This window comes from Rhinolophus sinicus, linkage group LG10 (genome assembly GCF_036562045.2).
Source record: "Rhinolophus sinicus isolate RSC01 linkage group LG10, ASM3656204v1, whole genome shotgun sequence".
Taxonomy (NCBI): Eukaryota; Metazoa; Chordata; class Mammalia; order Chiroptera; family Rhinolophidae; genus Rhinolophus; species Rhinolophus sinicus.
This window is the reverse complement of record NC_133759.1, coordinates 89,608,790-89,625,435: the sequence shown is the minus strand read 5'-3', so window position 1 is coordinate 89,625,435 and position 16,646 is coordinate 89,608,790. Positions and strand designations below refer to the sequence as shown.

At 54.9% G+C, this 16,646-nt stretch overlaps 1 protein-coding gene across 7 annotated transcripts in view; it reads right to left on the bottom strand.

Annotated features, from left to right (window-relative positions):
- Positions 1-661: 661 nt before the first annotated feature.
- The window catches only part of SYNPO (synaptopodin), a 36,098-nt gene continuing 20,113 nt past the window's right edge, over positions 662-16,646 (bottom strand). For 3 of the 7 annotated variants that reach the window (XM_019734373.2, XM_074313782.1, XM_074313781.1), the window contains exons 2-3: positions 8,408-10,767; positions 662-3,421 (exon numbers count right to left, since the gene is read on the bottom strand). In XM_019734373.2, the coding sequence (XP_019589932.2) occupies positions 2,750-3,421; positions 8,408-10,767 (3,032 nt within the window). In that variant the 3' untranslated portion in view covers positions 662-2,749. Of the gene's footprint in view, positions 3,422-6,371; positions 10,768-16,195; positions 16,344-16,646 lie in introns of those variants that run through there. The other 4 variants (XM_074313785.1, XM_074313784.1, XM_074313786.1 and 1 more) reach the window with 2 other exon arrangements.

Below are 16,646 nucleotides of genomic sequence, written 5' to 3'. Positions count from 1 at the left end.
AGGCAGAAGCCCATACTCTGCTGTGGACCACTTGTACTTAGCTTCCTGCCCCTCAGGTGCCTCGCCAGCCTCGAGCTTCTAGAGAGGAAGGTGAGGGAGGTTCTGAGGGCAGTTTTGATCGGCCTCACCTAAAAGTCGGGCCACAATCCCCTTCTCTAGGCAAGTGATACCCTCATCAGGAGAGAAGCACCCTTGATGGTCTGGGTCCTGAGCTCACTAGGGTTGCCTGGACTTGGACATGAGATTCTCCTTCTGCGTAGAGTCCTGACCTACCAGGAGAAAGCAGCCCTAGAGCACTGGGCTCTGACCCAGCGTGGCCCTGCCCACTTTAGTGTCAGTGTCTTGTGGTCAGGACCTGGATAATACCACCCTGAGACATCACCTAGCCCAGCTCACTCATGACACAGATAGGGAAACTGAGGCCTGGAGAAGGAATGAGCTTACCCAGTAGATGACAGGGCCAGGACTTCAACCCAGTGACTTCTTCTATGGCCCAGAGTTTTTCTGTTGTTCCCTTTCTCTCCTCATGGTTGCTACTTTTCAAGCTCCCATCCCATGTGTGTCAAATGTTCTCATTCACCCAAAGTCCCTATGACTGTTCTATGGTTGGGGAGAAGGGAAGTGCTTTAGATGCAGCTGAAAAAGACCCAGGAGGCAGAAGGATGCAGGAAGCATTTATTTAGGGCCAGAGCCGATTTCTACAGGAGGCAAGAGACAGGACACAGGCGATCTCTAAAGGGTTACAGGAGAGGATTCGGGAAGAAGGCCATGATAGGAGAGAACAGCCAAACAGAACTATAGCTTCTCAAAGCTGCCTCCTGCTGGCTCTTCGTGGAAATGCAGGCAAAAGTAGATATTCTATGCCACTGCATCAGCCAGTGGCCTAAGAGTGTCTCTTCTCTGAAAGAGGCCTTAGCCCCTGTCTTCCATGATACAAGGGACCCTAAAGCAGGTGGGGACTTTGGTAAATGTGGTCACTCATCACTGACTAAGCAGGAGCACCCTCTCATCTTCCCACCAACAGGGCCTGTATTCCCAATCCTTAGGCCTCAGGAAGCCTCTGGGATCACTTCTTTACTCCAAAGCACCCCACCCACACACTGACTGCCATCTTGACCCCAGCTTTCTCTAGCCTTACCTAAGGGTTCCAGGTCTAACAACACCCTGATGGATAAGTCTACCCCTAACCCCAAACCACACTGTCCCTCATCTTTGGCAACATCCTGGTATCCTTTCCCCTATACACCTTTGATCCTCAGCCAATTACAACACTCTTCACCCCCTTGCCTCCCATCCCTGCATTTAGTATCTGAAACTCTAGAAGGCACCACCAGCCAACTCTGGAAACTATAGAACTTAGCCACATTCCTCCCCATGTTCCTCCAGGGGATTGGAATCAGAACCATCAAGGTTTAAGGGACAGGCGAGGGCCTGCAGCCAGGCCACTGGGCACCAGGCACTAGCTAGGCCAGAGTAATGGGAAAGCGATGGGCAGAACAGTGCCCATTCCTCTGGGCATGATATGGACACTGGGGCCTGTTACCTAACAGTAGGATACTTCCTAAGGAAGCAGAAACACAGGCTGACTCTGGTCTAACCCCTCATTCTTACCCCCCACCAAGCTCACCTGCCTCTGAATTCTGCCCAGCCAATCCTCCATCACTATTTTCCCTCCCTTCCTAAAACCATGGAATGCATTTCAGGACTGGAAGAGCCCTCAGAGGTCATCTGAGCCAATCCATTCCCTACTAGAATCTCCTCTATGCACCCTGGCCACTGCTTGCATACGTCCCATAACAAGGAACTCTTTGCCTCCCTCTTTCCAAATAGGCAAACTCAAATTCAGGGCCGTCAGGTAAAGCTACAGAATAATAGATAGCTCCACATCAACTCTGAAAGGGCTCAGCTTTGTTTGAAAGGGCTGCCATGAAAGGACCCAGAAGAGATAGGTGGGTTGGAGGAACCTGGAGGGCCAAGTCTTGGGCCTGGGGGAAATCGTCGCCTTACTGACTCCTCTGGCTGCATAAAAGATGCACTGGGCCATCTGAGCTGGGGCGGAGAGAAGCACGAGAGGGATCTGGGAGGAGGAATCTTCCTGCCTCTTCTCTCCAGAGGAGCCAGAGGGGCACCTTGAGTCGGCCTGGGAGACCTCTCTAAAGGTCACCATGATAAAAATAGAGCTTGTCTGGGAAGGGATGGAAAACAGCTGCTCCTGCCTGGGACTTGGTGCCAGGGAGGCGGATGGTCAAGCCAGGGACTGGACAGGGAACTTAGGCCTAGGATCTTCTGAACACACCCCTCATTTGCCAGACTCCAGAGAGCAGAGCCAGGAAGGGAGGGAGGAGTATGGAAGCCTGGAATGCAGCAAGTCCAGGGGTCCATATACACAATGCCCTGCCTCTTCCAAGGTGTGTGTGTGTGTGTGTGTGTTGATGGGAGGGGGCGTTAAGAAGTTTGAGATTGCTTTGGCCAAAGCCCCATTAAACAGATTCGAAAGCTGAGGGTCTGACAATGGAAGGGTCTTGCCCAGGTTCACAGAATGACTGAATGAGAGAGTTAGGGCTAGAACCCAAGCTTGGATCACTACTGCACCCTCAAGCCCAGAGCTCTTCTCCCTGACCCCTTATCTCCGGGGCTGTCCAAAGAGACCAGACCCCTTGGGGGCTTGGTGCTGGGATCTCCCAAGCCTGATGATTTTTCTTCTGGCTTGGACATCCCGGGGTGGGGATGAGGTGGGGCGGAGGAGGCATTAGGTGGTGCAGGAGGCTTCGGCGGGGAGGCTGCCACGTTTGAGCCTCAGGCTGCCGTTCCACCCGCGGGGACAGATGTTGTAGCCAAGGATGCCGGGCGACTTCGCCCCGGAGTCCTCAGAGTCGAGGGACACGTCGGAGTCCGTGGGCGAGCGGCGGTAGGGGAAGGGCCTGGGCGCCGCCGGCAGCGGGCTGCGGGGGCTGGCGCAGGGCGAGGGCCCGGCCGGCAGCGGGCTCCGCGGGATTGGGGCGAACGTGGCCCCGGGGGCGGTGGCCGGGCCGGGCCGGGCGGGCTGCGGCGAGCGCATGCGCGGCGGCGGCGGCGGCGGCGCCCTGGGCGGGGAGAAGGGCCGCAAGCTCTCGGCGCCGGCCGGCCGCGGGGAGGCGCTCTTGCGCCGGGCGGCGTTGATGATATTTCGCGCCAGGAGCGCCTGCAGTTGGCGGCTGGGGGGCCGCATCTCGGTTTCAGGTCGCATCGGGGATTCGGAGCGCTCGCTCCACGAGGGGGACATGGGCGGTGGAGGCGGCGGCGGCAGCGGCGGGGGGCTGCTCATGCTGCTCCCTCGGCCCGGCTCCCATGGTCCCGGGCTCACCCAACCGTCCAGGCTGCTGGGGGGCCGGGACGCACCCGGCGTCCAGGGCGGGGAAGTGGGCAGGCTCTCGCGGCGGTCCTGGGGAGAGAGCAGAGAGGGCGAGGGCAGGCATTAGTGCTGGGGTCTTCTATACCGGGGTTTCGGAAGGGGCTGAGTCTGATTTGTCCATTGTAGAGTCGGGGAAGCCAGCGACCAGAGATGGGTAGTGCCTGCAGTAAAACGTAGGCGCCCCCACTCTCAGCCTAGATGCTTGAAAAAGCCCGTGCTGCCTGCCCCTGCGCTTCACAGGGAGGCAGATGACTGGTGGTGAAGAACTCGCACTTGGGAGACAGACTCACTAGCTGAATGAACCAGGGTAAGTTGCTTCAGCAGCAGTAGCAACTGGAAGCCTCTGGCCTTCAGTTTCCTCCTCTGCAAAATGGGGGCCTCATATCATCACGTATCCTATAGGGTTGTTATGAGGATTAAATGAGATAACTCATGTAAAAGAATATTACATGTATTAGAAGATTGCCTGGGAGAAAGTAAGTGCGCACTAGGTGTCAGTTACCATAAAGAAATACTGGAAGGATATACATGAAGTTAACCAAAGTGGTTCTGTTAGGAAATGGGGTGAGCAGGACAGGGTACACAGCCACAAGGGTGGAAAAAAAGGCTTTTACTGTATTACTTTTTATGTAAGTTTAGGTTTTTTGAACCATATGGGTGTATCTATTCAAAAATTAAAAACATTGATCATCATTAAAGATGGACTTAGGCAAAAGGCCTTCTCAGCCCTAATCCCTTGCCATGTTGCTATGGTAACCTCCTACTTTTTCCTTGGATGCCTGGAGCAGGGAGGAAGTTCCCACTGACAGATGGAAACACAAAAGGAAGTTGGGTCATTCCTCCCTAGGCAGCATACTCCCCTCACTGGACTCTTTGCCTGCATGGGGCAGGGGAGTGGGAACATCTTTGCGATTATAAAGCACTGCTCTGCTATATACTGTTGTATCTGTTTCCTGCCTACTTAGGGGTTTTCCAGTCTACAAGGTTAAGTCTCATCCTTTATCACTCATTAGAGCCTCACAACAGACTGGCGGGTAGCTGGCATTATCATACCCATTTTACAGTGATGAAGGTAAAGTTCAGAGGTGTAATAACTATCCTGTGTATTCTGCCCTATTAGGAAATGTGTGTGTGTGATTATCTGCTACTCTAAGGTTACATCATACTTAAGCCATTTGAACTGGTTTGAAAGTGCAGGGAGTGGGGATCTGTGCCCAGCATGTAATTGCTAAAACATCCAACTGTCCATCCAACCAGATCAGCAATAAACCAGTCTACTCAAGCCTCAATCCAATCCAAATTCAGCACCTGTCATCCCTCAGCATTCAGAGCTAGCCAGTCCATTTAGTGCCTCCTACCCGATCAAAAGGTAGGACCATTCATAATGTCCACTATCTCAACCAATCAGTAATCAATCAGCCACAGCCAAGCCAGACAGCCTCTCATCCAATCAGAATCTAATATTTCCCAGTCAAAAGGAACCAATAGACATAAAGTATATGTTTTCTGCAAACAATGCAGCAATTCCTAGATGAGTCCAGACCCAGAATTTAAGCCATTTAACCTGAAGAACGCTGTACAGCAGTCTGAACAGACTTTTCATGGGATAGTAATGCTGGAGTGACCCTTAGGGATCTCCTGGGGACATCCAAGAACCCAGTCGAGTAGGGAAGTTAAAGCTCAGCCTGGGATCCATCCCCTTTTACTCGCAGGGTCAGAGTTGTGTCTAGGTGAGCCAGAGACACTGGGAGCTGCTCTGTCTGTGCGGCATCCCAGGAAGATTTCCGTCAGCCCAGCTGTGGGAAGTGGAGCCAAGAGTTCATGATCAAAGCCCATCAACATGCTTTGAGACAGAGTAACCAGGGCTCTTCAGCCAGGATAGTAGGCTGGGGCAGGGGGAGCTATGATAACCGAAATCTCTAAGGGTTGATTCTGCTTTTGGTGGCTACAAGGAGAAGGCTAGGGCCAGCGAGTGGAAGGAGTAACAGGATTTACTTCTCAAGCCTGGATTGAATGTCGAGGGCAGTGGTGAACAGCTCCTCATCATTTGGTGGTGGGCCAGAGTCTGACCTCATCGGAACTGCCATGGCTGGGACTGACTGTGTGTGCAGAGGAGGAGGTGGGGTACACGATACAAAAAGGCTGTGGGAAATCAGAACTGTTCACTTTCTGACAAAGATCTCAATGCGCTGTATGCATGAGAACTCCGTGGAAATACACATGGGTGAAAATGCAAAAGGCAGCACCCACTTAACTCAGCACCAGCCACAAAGAAGGGCATCTGTGTGGGGTGAAGGCATGAGTAGAGCAGAGTCAGACAGAAACTATCAGAGACCAAGGAGAGCTACCTTCCTGACCACCTGACCTATCCTTTATTGCATGGAAGGGGAAACTGAGGCCCAGAGGTGGGCAGAAGTTGTCTAAGGTCACACAAGGAGTCAGGTGCAGATCTGGGACTAGAACCCAGTTCTTCTGACTCTCGATGGCAGTTTGTTGCTCTCCACCAGAGGCAGAAACTCAGTGTTTTCAGGAGGCAGGTGGGGACGAACATGAGAAATGGCCCGCTTTAGATAGTACCAGGGCGAGGAGGAGGGGACCTGACGAAACGGGAAAGTGTATTGCTCTGGCTAACGGCATTTAGATCCCACATTTGAAGAACTCAAACTTGCACTATGAAAGGTTGTGGGTTTTCCCCATTCTCCTAAGTCTTTTTGGCCAAACTCCGAAAGAGAAAACAGAAGAACGTGATTTCCATAGGATTCTGGTTCCTGGGGAAGAGAGGGCAGCCCTCGCTTCCAAGCCAGCACTCATCTGTCCCCACTGCTGATCCAGACACACAGCAGATACAGGCAGCACCGAAACACACCACACGTTCACACACAGTAACTGAGCAGTCCCACCCTACTTCCCAGGCCAGAATCGGAGGTGGGAGAGAGACCTAACCACCATTTAGCGAGCGCGAAAGAAAGAAAGAAGCAAGACAGATTTGAGGCAGAGTGTATTGACAACAGGAGAGAAAACAAAGTTGGGGAAGGGCTCTGCCAGCCTGGCTGCAGGAGTTGCAGGATGGATGATGGGCTCTTCCATTGCTGGCCCTCAAGAATTGAAGGGAGCAGTGGTCTAGGGGCAGGGGCTTTAATCTGTCCTGGGAGTGGCCTGGCATGAAGGAGCTGAGCTCACTCACGACTCCCCCACATGTGCCCCTGTGTTCTGGGCAGAATGAATTCACTGGGAAGCCACCCCCTGTTCCCATGGAGATGAGCCTGGAGCTCACGAAAACTGCAGGCTCAGCCCAGCATGGGCACCGCCTCCACCACCCCTCTTCCCGCTGGGGAGCCCAGAAATAGGGCTGGGAAAGAGAAAGTGGGTGGTGCTCGGTCGGCCCCAGCCTTGGGAAGTTTCCATCTGAATTCTGCCTCTTGTGTCTGTATTCTCTCACCCCCACAAAGCCTGGTTTTGGGGGGCTGCTACCCATCAAAGGTGTCAGAGGTGGTGAGGCTCTCAGACTATCTGACTCAATAACCTCACTGTATTACGAATAGGAAAACTGAGACTCAAATATACACATGGAGTCAGTCTCTTACTCCCAGCCTTTTCCTCAAAATCTTAAAGTCTCCATCCTGTGCCACTGAGCTGCTGTGGTCCTGCTCCAGCCCTTGCCATGTCCCCACTGCCTCTAGGCAACACTGTGCCTCAGCCATCCCAGCCTACACTTCTGAGCCCCTGGCTCCTACAGCAGCTCATTCCAGCTGCACCTTCCTCAGGATGCTCTTGCAGACATCTAACCTGCATCTGTACTATGGCAACTGCCCATTTCCTTTCCCTCTCTTCCCAGGGGACTGTCTTATCACTTACAAGGCCTTTCTCCCAAAGCACCAGCCTATCCTCTCAATCCTCACAAATTGTCACGGCTGCTAGGGTCCCTATTGTATAAATAAGAAAACTGAGGCCCAGAAACGGAAAGTGGCTTGGCCAAAGTCACACAGCAAATGGGAGGCTGAGGTGGGACCAGAACCCTCCTCTCCTGCCTCTCTCCCTGTGGCCCCTTCCGTTGTACGAAGATGGCTGCTTTAAATCGGGCAGATCTCGGCTGAGGTTGAAGCCAAAACAGCAATGGATACATGGCTAGGGGCCTCTCTCCTTGCCGCACCCCACACCCTCCTACAGAGCTCTCCTGTCAGGGATCCCCCGCGACCTCCCTACCCCAGAACAGTGAGGGCAAGCCAGGTAGAACCAGGACGGAGGTCTGGGATGAACTGTTTTAACTGTCCCCAAAGCAGAGCCAGGTGTTTGGAGAGGGCATGGAGGCAGCTGAGCAGCAGAGCAGGAAAAGCGTCAGGCAGCAGTGGTGGGCTGAGTCATCATCCAGCAGAAGAACCCAGGACAGGAGAAAATGTGGAGGCCGAGGCAAAGCTCTCTGAAGCAGAGGAGAGGAAACGGTGTCCAGAAGGCAGAGGTGGAAGAGACAGACCCGTGGAGGTGAGAATCCAGCAACAGGCAAGAAAAATGCCAGGAGTTGAGGCCACAGTGAGGGTGGCCCCACGGGGAAAGCTGAGGAGACAGCCCCTTGGCTGGCTGGTTCCACAGGCACTGGCAGGCTCTTTGCTCCAGAAGCCCCTGCTAGGGCCCCCTTCTAGGCCATTCCCCAGCAAGACGCTGGCATCCCTACAGCTCACGAAGGCCAAAGGAACCCCCAGCCTCATCAGGGACTGCCAGGGACTGTCTCTCCATGACCCTCCTCCCCACACAGTAGCAGACTTCATGTCCCTCAGACATGGAGTTCCCTCGTGGTAGGGAACAGGCAGCTGCAACTCAGAGAGGGGAGGTCACTTGCTTAACATCACAAAGCTAGCTGGTGGCAGCATTAGCCTTGAGCCCTGCGTCCATACTCCTGGCTCAGCCCTGTGACACTTCCTGCCACATCTGCTCTCCATCCTGCCCTCAGAGAGGGGGCCCTGACAGGCAGTGGGATCCCTGTGGGGTCCGTTACTTGAAGCAGAAGGAAGGCTTCCACACCTGAGCCTCGATCCCAGCATTCCGAGTGGAGAAGGAAGGCCTGGGGGCCTGCTTGGCTCGGGGGGACCAGGCCCTGGAGGGAGACACGGGGGAGATATCACTGCTGTAGGTGGGGCTCATGGTGGTGGGCTGGAGGCCATCCTGGCCAGGGGCCGGGTAGAGGCCTGGGGAGGACCGGGACGGCCGAGGCAGGGCAGGTGACCGAGGGAGGGTCGCCTTGGGCAGGCTGGGCACCAGGTCCAGGGAGCTTGGCTTGGCGGGTGAGGTGGCTCTTGGAGAGGCCTTGGCAGGTTCCTTGACGGGAGACAGGACAAAGAGCGAGGGCCGCAGCTGGTACGGTGGCTGCGGCTGCTTGGTGGGCTCCGGGCGCAGGACTCCATTCTCAGGCAGGTAGCCGTGGTAGAGGGAGGCAGGCGGGGTCCGAGCTGGGCTTCGGGACGCCACGCGGAGGCTGCCAGGGGCATTTATGGAGTACTTCCAGGATGACGGCAGGGACATAGTGGGTGAAGGGCAGCGAGCCAGGTCAGCATGGCCCGAAGACTCGATGACGTACTTCTCCATGCGGGACTGGCGGCGAGCGTAGAGCTCAGCCCCCTTCCCAGAGGCCTCGGACAGGTTCTGGTTGGGTTTGGGCTTCGGTTTGGCCTGGATGCGCGGTGACTTGAGGCAGGAGGCCCACTCGGGGAGAACATCCTCGGTCGCGGTGGGGCTGGCTCTGTCCCGGGGCGCTGGCTCCTGCTGGAAGTTGGAGGCCTCGGCTCCCAGCGCAAAGGGCTCTTCCTCCAGCCCGGCCTCTCCCTGGTCCCTCTGCCTCCGCTTCTCATCAGCCGTCTGTACCAGGTCCAGCAGGTCTGGATTCGGGGTCACCTTGGGCTTCTCCACGAAGGTGAACATGGATTTCCGGCTGCCCCTTCGGGCCATTGACTCCTCCAAAATGCCCGTCTTGCTGGTGGGAACCACCTGGAGAGCCAGATGGGAAGGCTTAGGGTCAGAGCTGGGGTACAGGGCAGAGTAAGAGGGGGGAGACCTAACCCGGGAAGCCGGGGGGGCTGTGGACAAGGTCTCGGCATAGGTGGGGGGTGGCGTGAAGTTCCCCAAAGGGCGTCTCTCCAAGGCAGGGCTTCGCTGCGCCACAGGCCTCCTCTCCACCATGGGGCTGTGGGACATTACGTGTCTCTGTGGTCGAGGGCTCCTGTCTGCCATGCTGTGGGACTGGGGAGCTGGGGCCTTCCCCCCGAGATGTCGTCTCTCTACCATGGGGCTCCGCTCCATCTGGCTGGTGTTCCCTGGTGCCTGGATCCCAAAGGGCCTGGCCGTCCTGTTGACCACGGATGGGGGCTTGGCCAGCGTGAGGTGGACCTCGCTGTACAGCTTGGTGGGTGTGGTGGCAACGGTCTGCCGGGCTGTCTCTTGTTCGGCTGCGGCTGCTGGGGCACTGGGCTGGACATCGCTGAGCAGGGCGCTGGACGTGAAATCGGGGGCTGGGGGCCCCGAACTGGAGATGGGAGCAGCTTCTCTGGAGAAGGTGCTGGCAGGTGGAGCTGATACCTTCTCAATTAGGAGTGTGCTGGATCTCGCCTCCACAGCCAGCTCCTGGGGTGGCCCACTAGCACACAGGGTGCTGGGCTTAGAATCTGTCACTGTGCCATTTGGTGGGAGTTGTGCGTCTGAAGAATTCTGTTGGATGCTAGAAAGCGGCCGGCTCTGAGGGGTCACAGCGGCCGGTGGGTTCTGGTTAACATCTGTGGCTGGCGGGCTGTGGTTACTGTTAGAAGCTGGTGTGATGAGTGTGGCACTGGGTGAGGGAAGGTTTTGGTTGACATCTGCAGTTGGGCTGTGGACCTCAGCCGGAGGCAGGGTTGGTGGGGTCTGCTGGGCTTCTCGGTTCTGGGACAGGTGAAGCCCATTGGCCATCAGCAGGGCTGCATTCTCCTTTAAATAGACCACCAGTGGTACCTCTTCCTCCTCACTGGCCACCTTCTCCAGGTGCCGCAACAAGCTGGCTTCCTCTGAGCACCCCTCCATGCTGTGACCAGAGATCCCTACGTCAGGGCTCTGGCAGTCGGGGTTCCTTGGAGGGCCGGGCTCGGGGAGTGAGGTGGTACTCAGGCTGAAGCCTGGGGCATGGCCTGTGGGGCTGGCAGGGGGCACTCTGAGGGACTCCTGGATGGGCTTCTGTCCCCCCCTCCGGCCGTGGCTCTCCAAGGTAAATTCGTTCACCCTCTGCCGGCGCCTGTTGAACAGCTGGACCCCGCGGGAGTTGGAGCTGGGAGGGGTGGTCAGCTGGGCAGCGATCTGCTGGCTGCGAGCCTTGGCCTCTTTCAGATCCTTCTCGGTGAGGCTAGTGCTCCGGCCCAATGCTGCAGGGAAGGACAGGGGCCCAGTTAGCAAACGGGAATGCAGAGCCATGGGGTACACAGATAGTCAGATGATCACCGTACCCTCCTACAGAGGGTCTTTTCCTCTGCATTTGATCTTTACTCACTAGAATCCCCGCTACTCCTAAAGATCCTCAACCCAACCATCATGGCCCAACTCAAATGCCACCACCTTTGTAATCCTTTCAGGATTAACTGGCCCCTCATTTGGAGTTCCCCTGAAGGTTGCTGATACAGCACTTTACCAAACTCAGGAAGAACACCTCACCCAGCAGTCCAGGCTCCACTACATCCCTGACTCCTCTCTCACTAGGCACTGCCTTGCTGGCTTTCTTTGCCTTGAAAATGACAAGTTTGTTCCTGCCCCAGGGCCTTTGCACTTGTTGTTCCCTCTGTTTGGAACAATCTTTTCCCAGGTGGCATTCCATGTGGGTTCCTTCTTGCTACTCAGGACTCACTTGAATGTCACCTCTCTGGAGGAGCCTTCCTCTTTCCTATCGTCTGCCATTATTTTATTTTCTTCATGGCATTGGCCACAATTCAGGATTAACTTCTTTCCACGTGTCCTTGTTTATGATGTCTCCACCCACAACCTAAGCTCTAAGGGGGCAATGATCTTGCTTGATTTGTTCAGCACTCTACCCCTGCCCCCTAGAATAGTGCCTAGCATAAAGTGGGCACTCAGTAAGCATGACTGAATGCGTGACCGAATCCCTGGGACATTGTCTATGTGTCTTTCTTAGGATCCTTTATACTTTCAAACTCATAATATAGTCCTTTGCTAACACTGACACTACCTCTTATTAGAATACGTGATACATTCACATGGTCTAAAAAATAAAAAAAGTAAAAAGGTATACAGTGACAAATGTCCCTCTACCTGAGCTGCACACACTACACATCAGGTAAGAAGAGTTATTATTATTTTTCTATGTCCTTGCAGAATTTCTTCCCATTTTTATGTAAACAATCATTTTAAAAATCTCATATTTTAATATTATAAAAGTAATAAATTGGGCTAATTTCAGCAGCAACTATACTAGAACATTGCATTACTTCATTATATTCTCAGAAGAACTCTAGGAGACAAGCAGTACTTGCCCCTGTTTTACAGAAGCGGAAAATGAGATTGAGACGTGTAAATAACTCACCCAACGTCACACAGCAAAGGGGGGCAAAGCTCGAGTCAGAACCAGTTCTCTTTGGGTTCACATCCCATGCTGCCTGCTTATCCCAAAACGTCCCTTTGGGACACATAGGGGACAGAGTCCGTGGAGGTCAGAGTTCATTCAGTCTGAGGCCTGAGGTCAGGGATCAGGCTGAGGTCAGACCCCCATAAACCTGTAAGTTCACTGTACGCAACCATTTCTTTTTATATCCCCAGTACCCAGCTGGCACAAAGTTGGTGCTCAATTTATGCTTATTGAACAATGTCTAAACAAATGACTGCATGAACAAACTGACCGATGGACAGATGGGTGGGACAGGCTGTAGCCAGGGTGAGCAGCTCACTCAGTGGCTGGGAAAATTCCTCCCTCCGTCACTCCCCTTTGCCCCCACTGTGGGAAGCTAATTAGTTCTTGAGGAATCTGACCTTGCTCTCCCTCCTCCCTTGCCCTCATTAGCACTGGCCATGACATGCTGAGTGACTCTCCAGGGACAATCTTTCTAGGCATCCTGCCAGGGAGGCTCAGAATTCATGGACTCGCAGAGCTGGAAAGGCCCTTTTGGAGGAGTGATTTCACCACCACTCCCATTTTATAGATGGGGAAACTGAGGTCCAGAGAGTGGCACAGGGTAGAGCTCCCACCAGGGTCAGCAGGGAGGCCGCACAGAGCAGAGTGGCCACAGAGAGCAGTTTCACTGGGACCAGGCCAGCGGCCACACGCTCTCTGGCCCCAACCTCCTTTCTTCTTCCCATCAGGACCTGGCTCCCCACCCCCAAAACACACACACCTGTGCCCACCTGTCCAGAACAGTGAGGGCACACAGCCTGCGCCATGTGCCGCTGCCCCCTGCTCCCTCCTGGTAGGGCTCCTCTCTTGCCTGCATCACCCCATCTATAAAGGATGAAGGGTTTGGGCGTTTAGCCAGTCTGCTCACCTAGGTGGAGCTTAGGTTGGGGAAGCCAGTCCCTCAGGAAGGCCCTGAGAGGTGCTGGGCTCATGCAGTGTCTCTGTCCTCTGCTCTGCTTAGAAACCAGGCCTCCTGGCCCAGATCTGGGCTCTGCCATTTACTAGCTGTATGACCCTGGCAAGTCACTGAACCTTTCAGACTCAGTTTCCTTAACTGAGAAGGTGATAAAAGCACTAACGTTAGGGTTGGGGGGCTACAATGAGCTCAGGAATGCCACGTGGCTTACTGTCATCAAGCCAGGTTGGGGGGGAAGAGGGCTCCTGCTGCCCTGGGATGAGCTGGTATTGGTGACCCCACTCTACTCCCCGGAAGGGCTCAGAGCTTCTTCTAGCAAAGGAGATTCACTCCACAGGTTGGGGTCCTCAGAAGAGAGGTTGATGCTTTTAAGGTCACACAGCAGGGGATTCCAGAGTTCTGGGGCAGGGGACAGGGATTACTGCCCCAAATCACAGAACCTCAGAGTCGCAGAGATGGCTGTCACTGGGTCCAATTTCTGTGTCCCTAAAACCATGCCCCTGTGGGTATAAGCCTGTGTTCACACACTCAATGGACAAGGAACTCACTACCCTGAAGAGGTGCCTTCCACTGGTAAACATTCCTCAGCTACAAAGTTGCTCCTTACGTTAACCACCTCTCCAAGTGGTTCTGCCCCTATTGCCACAGAGAACAAGCTTCCTCTTTCCAGCCTGACAGCCCTGCAGAGATTCACAGGCACATCCCCGCGGGGCATGGTCGGGATAAACGTTCCTAGTCCCACCGATATTTCTTATGACACAATGCAGCAACCGCAGCTAACACTCACTGGCTTCTTGCTGTGTGCCTAGACGTGTGCCTTACGCACACTGTCTTATTCAATTCCCATGACAACCCTCTCCATGAAGCACAAACTATTATCCACTTTTTAGTGATGAGAAAACCAAGCCTCAGAGAGGCAAAGTGAGCTGCCTAAGGTCACAGAGCCAGAACGTAGTGGAGCTGGTTCACCCCTGGCTCTGCGTGACTCCCCAGAGCACCCCGCTTTCTGGCCAGCAGGTTCCCACAGTGCGAGGCTCATAGAAAGTGCTTCAGTGCTTGAATAATCCAGAACTCCTCATGTCCCTGCACTTCTCTGTATTTCTCCTCACTTCTGTTTCAGTCCTGTCCCTAGGCTGGTTCTAAAGGTCATGGGTTTAGAAAATGCTCAAATGACAGAGCATGAAGGCCCTCAGGGATAAGCTGTCCTGGGAGGCTTAGAGAAGGAAAGAGTCACAGAGGAGGCCATGGGCCTGGACCCCGTCTGCTGACCCCCAGCTAGGCTTGGAGCCTCCCCCATTCTGCTGTTCTGGGATGAGAGAAACATGGCAGAAAAGGCCAGGGGAGAGACATCCCCGATAAAGCTCCCGTGCCCCCAACCCCAGCCTGCAGTGACTCCACCGAAAAGGAATTCGGCAGGAGGCTTGGACCAGACCCAGCCAGTAATCCAGACGGTTTTTGCCACCCTGCATAAACAAAGCTGAGAGAAGGGGGGCTGGGCAAACTACGGGCACTCCAGGGTCCCCCACTGCAGGGCACCAGGGGAGGCAGTTCCATCCAAAATTCCCCAGACTAGGGAACTGCCACCCCTGGAAATGCCCAGCCAGGGAGTCCAAGATTGTACTCCCTGGCATCAGGGAGGCAGGAGGTGGCCAAGGGCCATAGGGGGCAGGAACCCCGCTGAGCCCCCAGTCTTCCCGGCTGTAGCCTACACCTGTGAAAGTCATGATACATCCCCCATTCTCTAAGTCTCTGCAGGGCCAGGTTGGGGTGCTGGCTTTTAAAGACCCACCCTGGACAATGGATCAGGAGCTTTGAAAACAGGCCTCTGGGAGACGCAGGTGTGAGGACAGGCACAAGGAAGAGCTGCCCAGGGACAGGAGACCAGGATTCAACAGGATGAAATCCCTAAGGTGGGGTGGGGTGGGGGGAGCAGGCAGCCCTGAGCGGCGTTAGCATAAGGTTGCAGTGGCTGGAGCCGTCACTGCAGCCCAGGTGCTGTGCTCTGCACTTCACACTCATCGTCTTGTCCGATCCTCCCAACAACCCCTGGAGACAATTCTTACTCTTCCCAGTTTGCAGACGAAACCGGAGCTCAGCGAGACCTGCCCAGGGTCATACAACTTGTAAGTAGGAGAGCTGGAATTCCAAACTCAAATTCCGGGTACGGAGCCTCATTTCTTAACCACTCCGCCCTCCAGACCCTGACTGTGGAGGGTGGGCACCAACAGAGGCTCCCGTGCCCTGGACGAGGGTCTGCCGAACCCTCTGTGTCCTCATCTCATGATCAATGCCCCCAGCAGCGCCCTCTCCTCTGCATATTCAGCTGCCTCGAACAACTCATTCTTTCTTTCCCAAGAGCTGATGAACTCATTCTTACTATGGTAGAAATGACTGCTACGACATATAAGACTAGCGGAGGGGAAGAGCATGGTGTCAGGAGTCCGGAGACCTGAGTTCTAGCTGTGCTCAGACAGGGATACACCCTTCCTCCCACCCCATCAGCTCTGCAGGCAGCTGCCTGTTCTACCCACCATCAGGCCTGTCTGGACGAAGGAGGGAGATAGGCCAGGGGAAGGGAGTCCAGAGCAGAAGGTCAAGACGGGGAGAGAATTCAAGGAAATGTTTCTTCACACGGCTGCCGTCAATGGGAGTGTCCAGGCCCTGGGTAGGGTGGAGTGGGACAGGGAGCCAGAGGTAGGAATAGAGGCTGGCTGGAGGCAGCCCACTGTGGCAGCCGGGGAGTCCTGGCAATGGGACAGGTAAACAGGCTGGGTGAACTGCCCCCCTGGTGGGGTCAGGAAGGAACCAATGGCTGGCCGCTGTACAACCTCTGGCTCAGCTGGGGGCAGGAAGATGAACTGGGCCTGAGTAATGACCTGGCTACCTTGCCAGCCTCTGTCCCATATCCTCCCAGTTAAAAGGAGGAAATGACACAGACTCTATTCCTGGGGGAGTTCTCCGTCCATGCCAAATCCTGGGGAGTGCAACCTAACTGAGTCCCGGCAGACTGCCAGATCTCCTCTCGGGAAAACAATAATTCATACTAAGGTGGGAAGGACTACCAGGACATGGGCGATGCTAGAAATGGGAATGGGGGGCCCAGAACTAGCTCCTGCCTTGCCTCTAACAGGCTGGCAGAAGTCACCATATGCCTCTCCCTTGATGCCCAGAAGGGAACTGAGACCAGAGAGGGATGCCGTATGCCCTAAGCCACACACCCCAAACCACAAAGGCACCTCTGAGTGCTTGCCTTACTCACTCTGGTTGGGTCCTCCCTGCAGCCCAGCTTTTTCCTGGGTGCTGAGCCGACCTCGGTTCTCAAAGCCTCCAGGAAAGGCAGCCAATGGCCTCACTGACTGAGAGGAAAATCCCACATCGACAGCCAGGCGGAGGAGCTGGATGTGACTTTTCTCCTCCACAGATGACTCAGCCCAGCTCTTTATCAGGAAAACCGATTTTGCAACAGCCTTTTACATGGCCTCTCCACCTCCAGTCTCTCCCCCGCCAATCTACCCACCCCACACTGCCAGATTCATTTTCTTCAGCTGGGCTCCACTCATGTCTCTCTCCTGCCTCCCCATGAGGACTTGCATTCAGGGCCCCTGACGTCAGGGCCCACCTGAGAACTTGCTACCCTGCTCTGTGCACACTCACCAATGACCAGAGGGAACCCAGTGGCTTGTGGTTCCCGTACCTGTGCTGTAAATTCC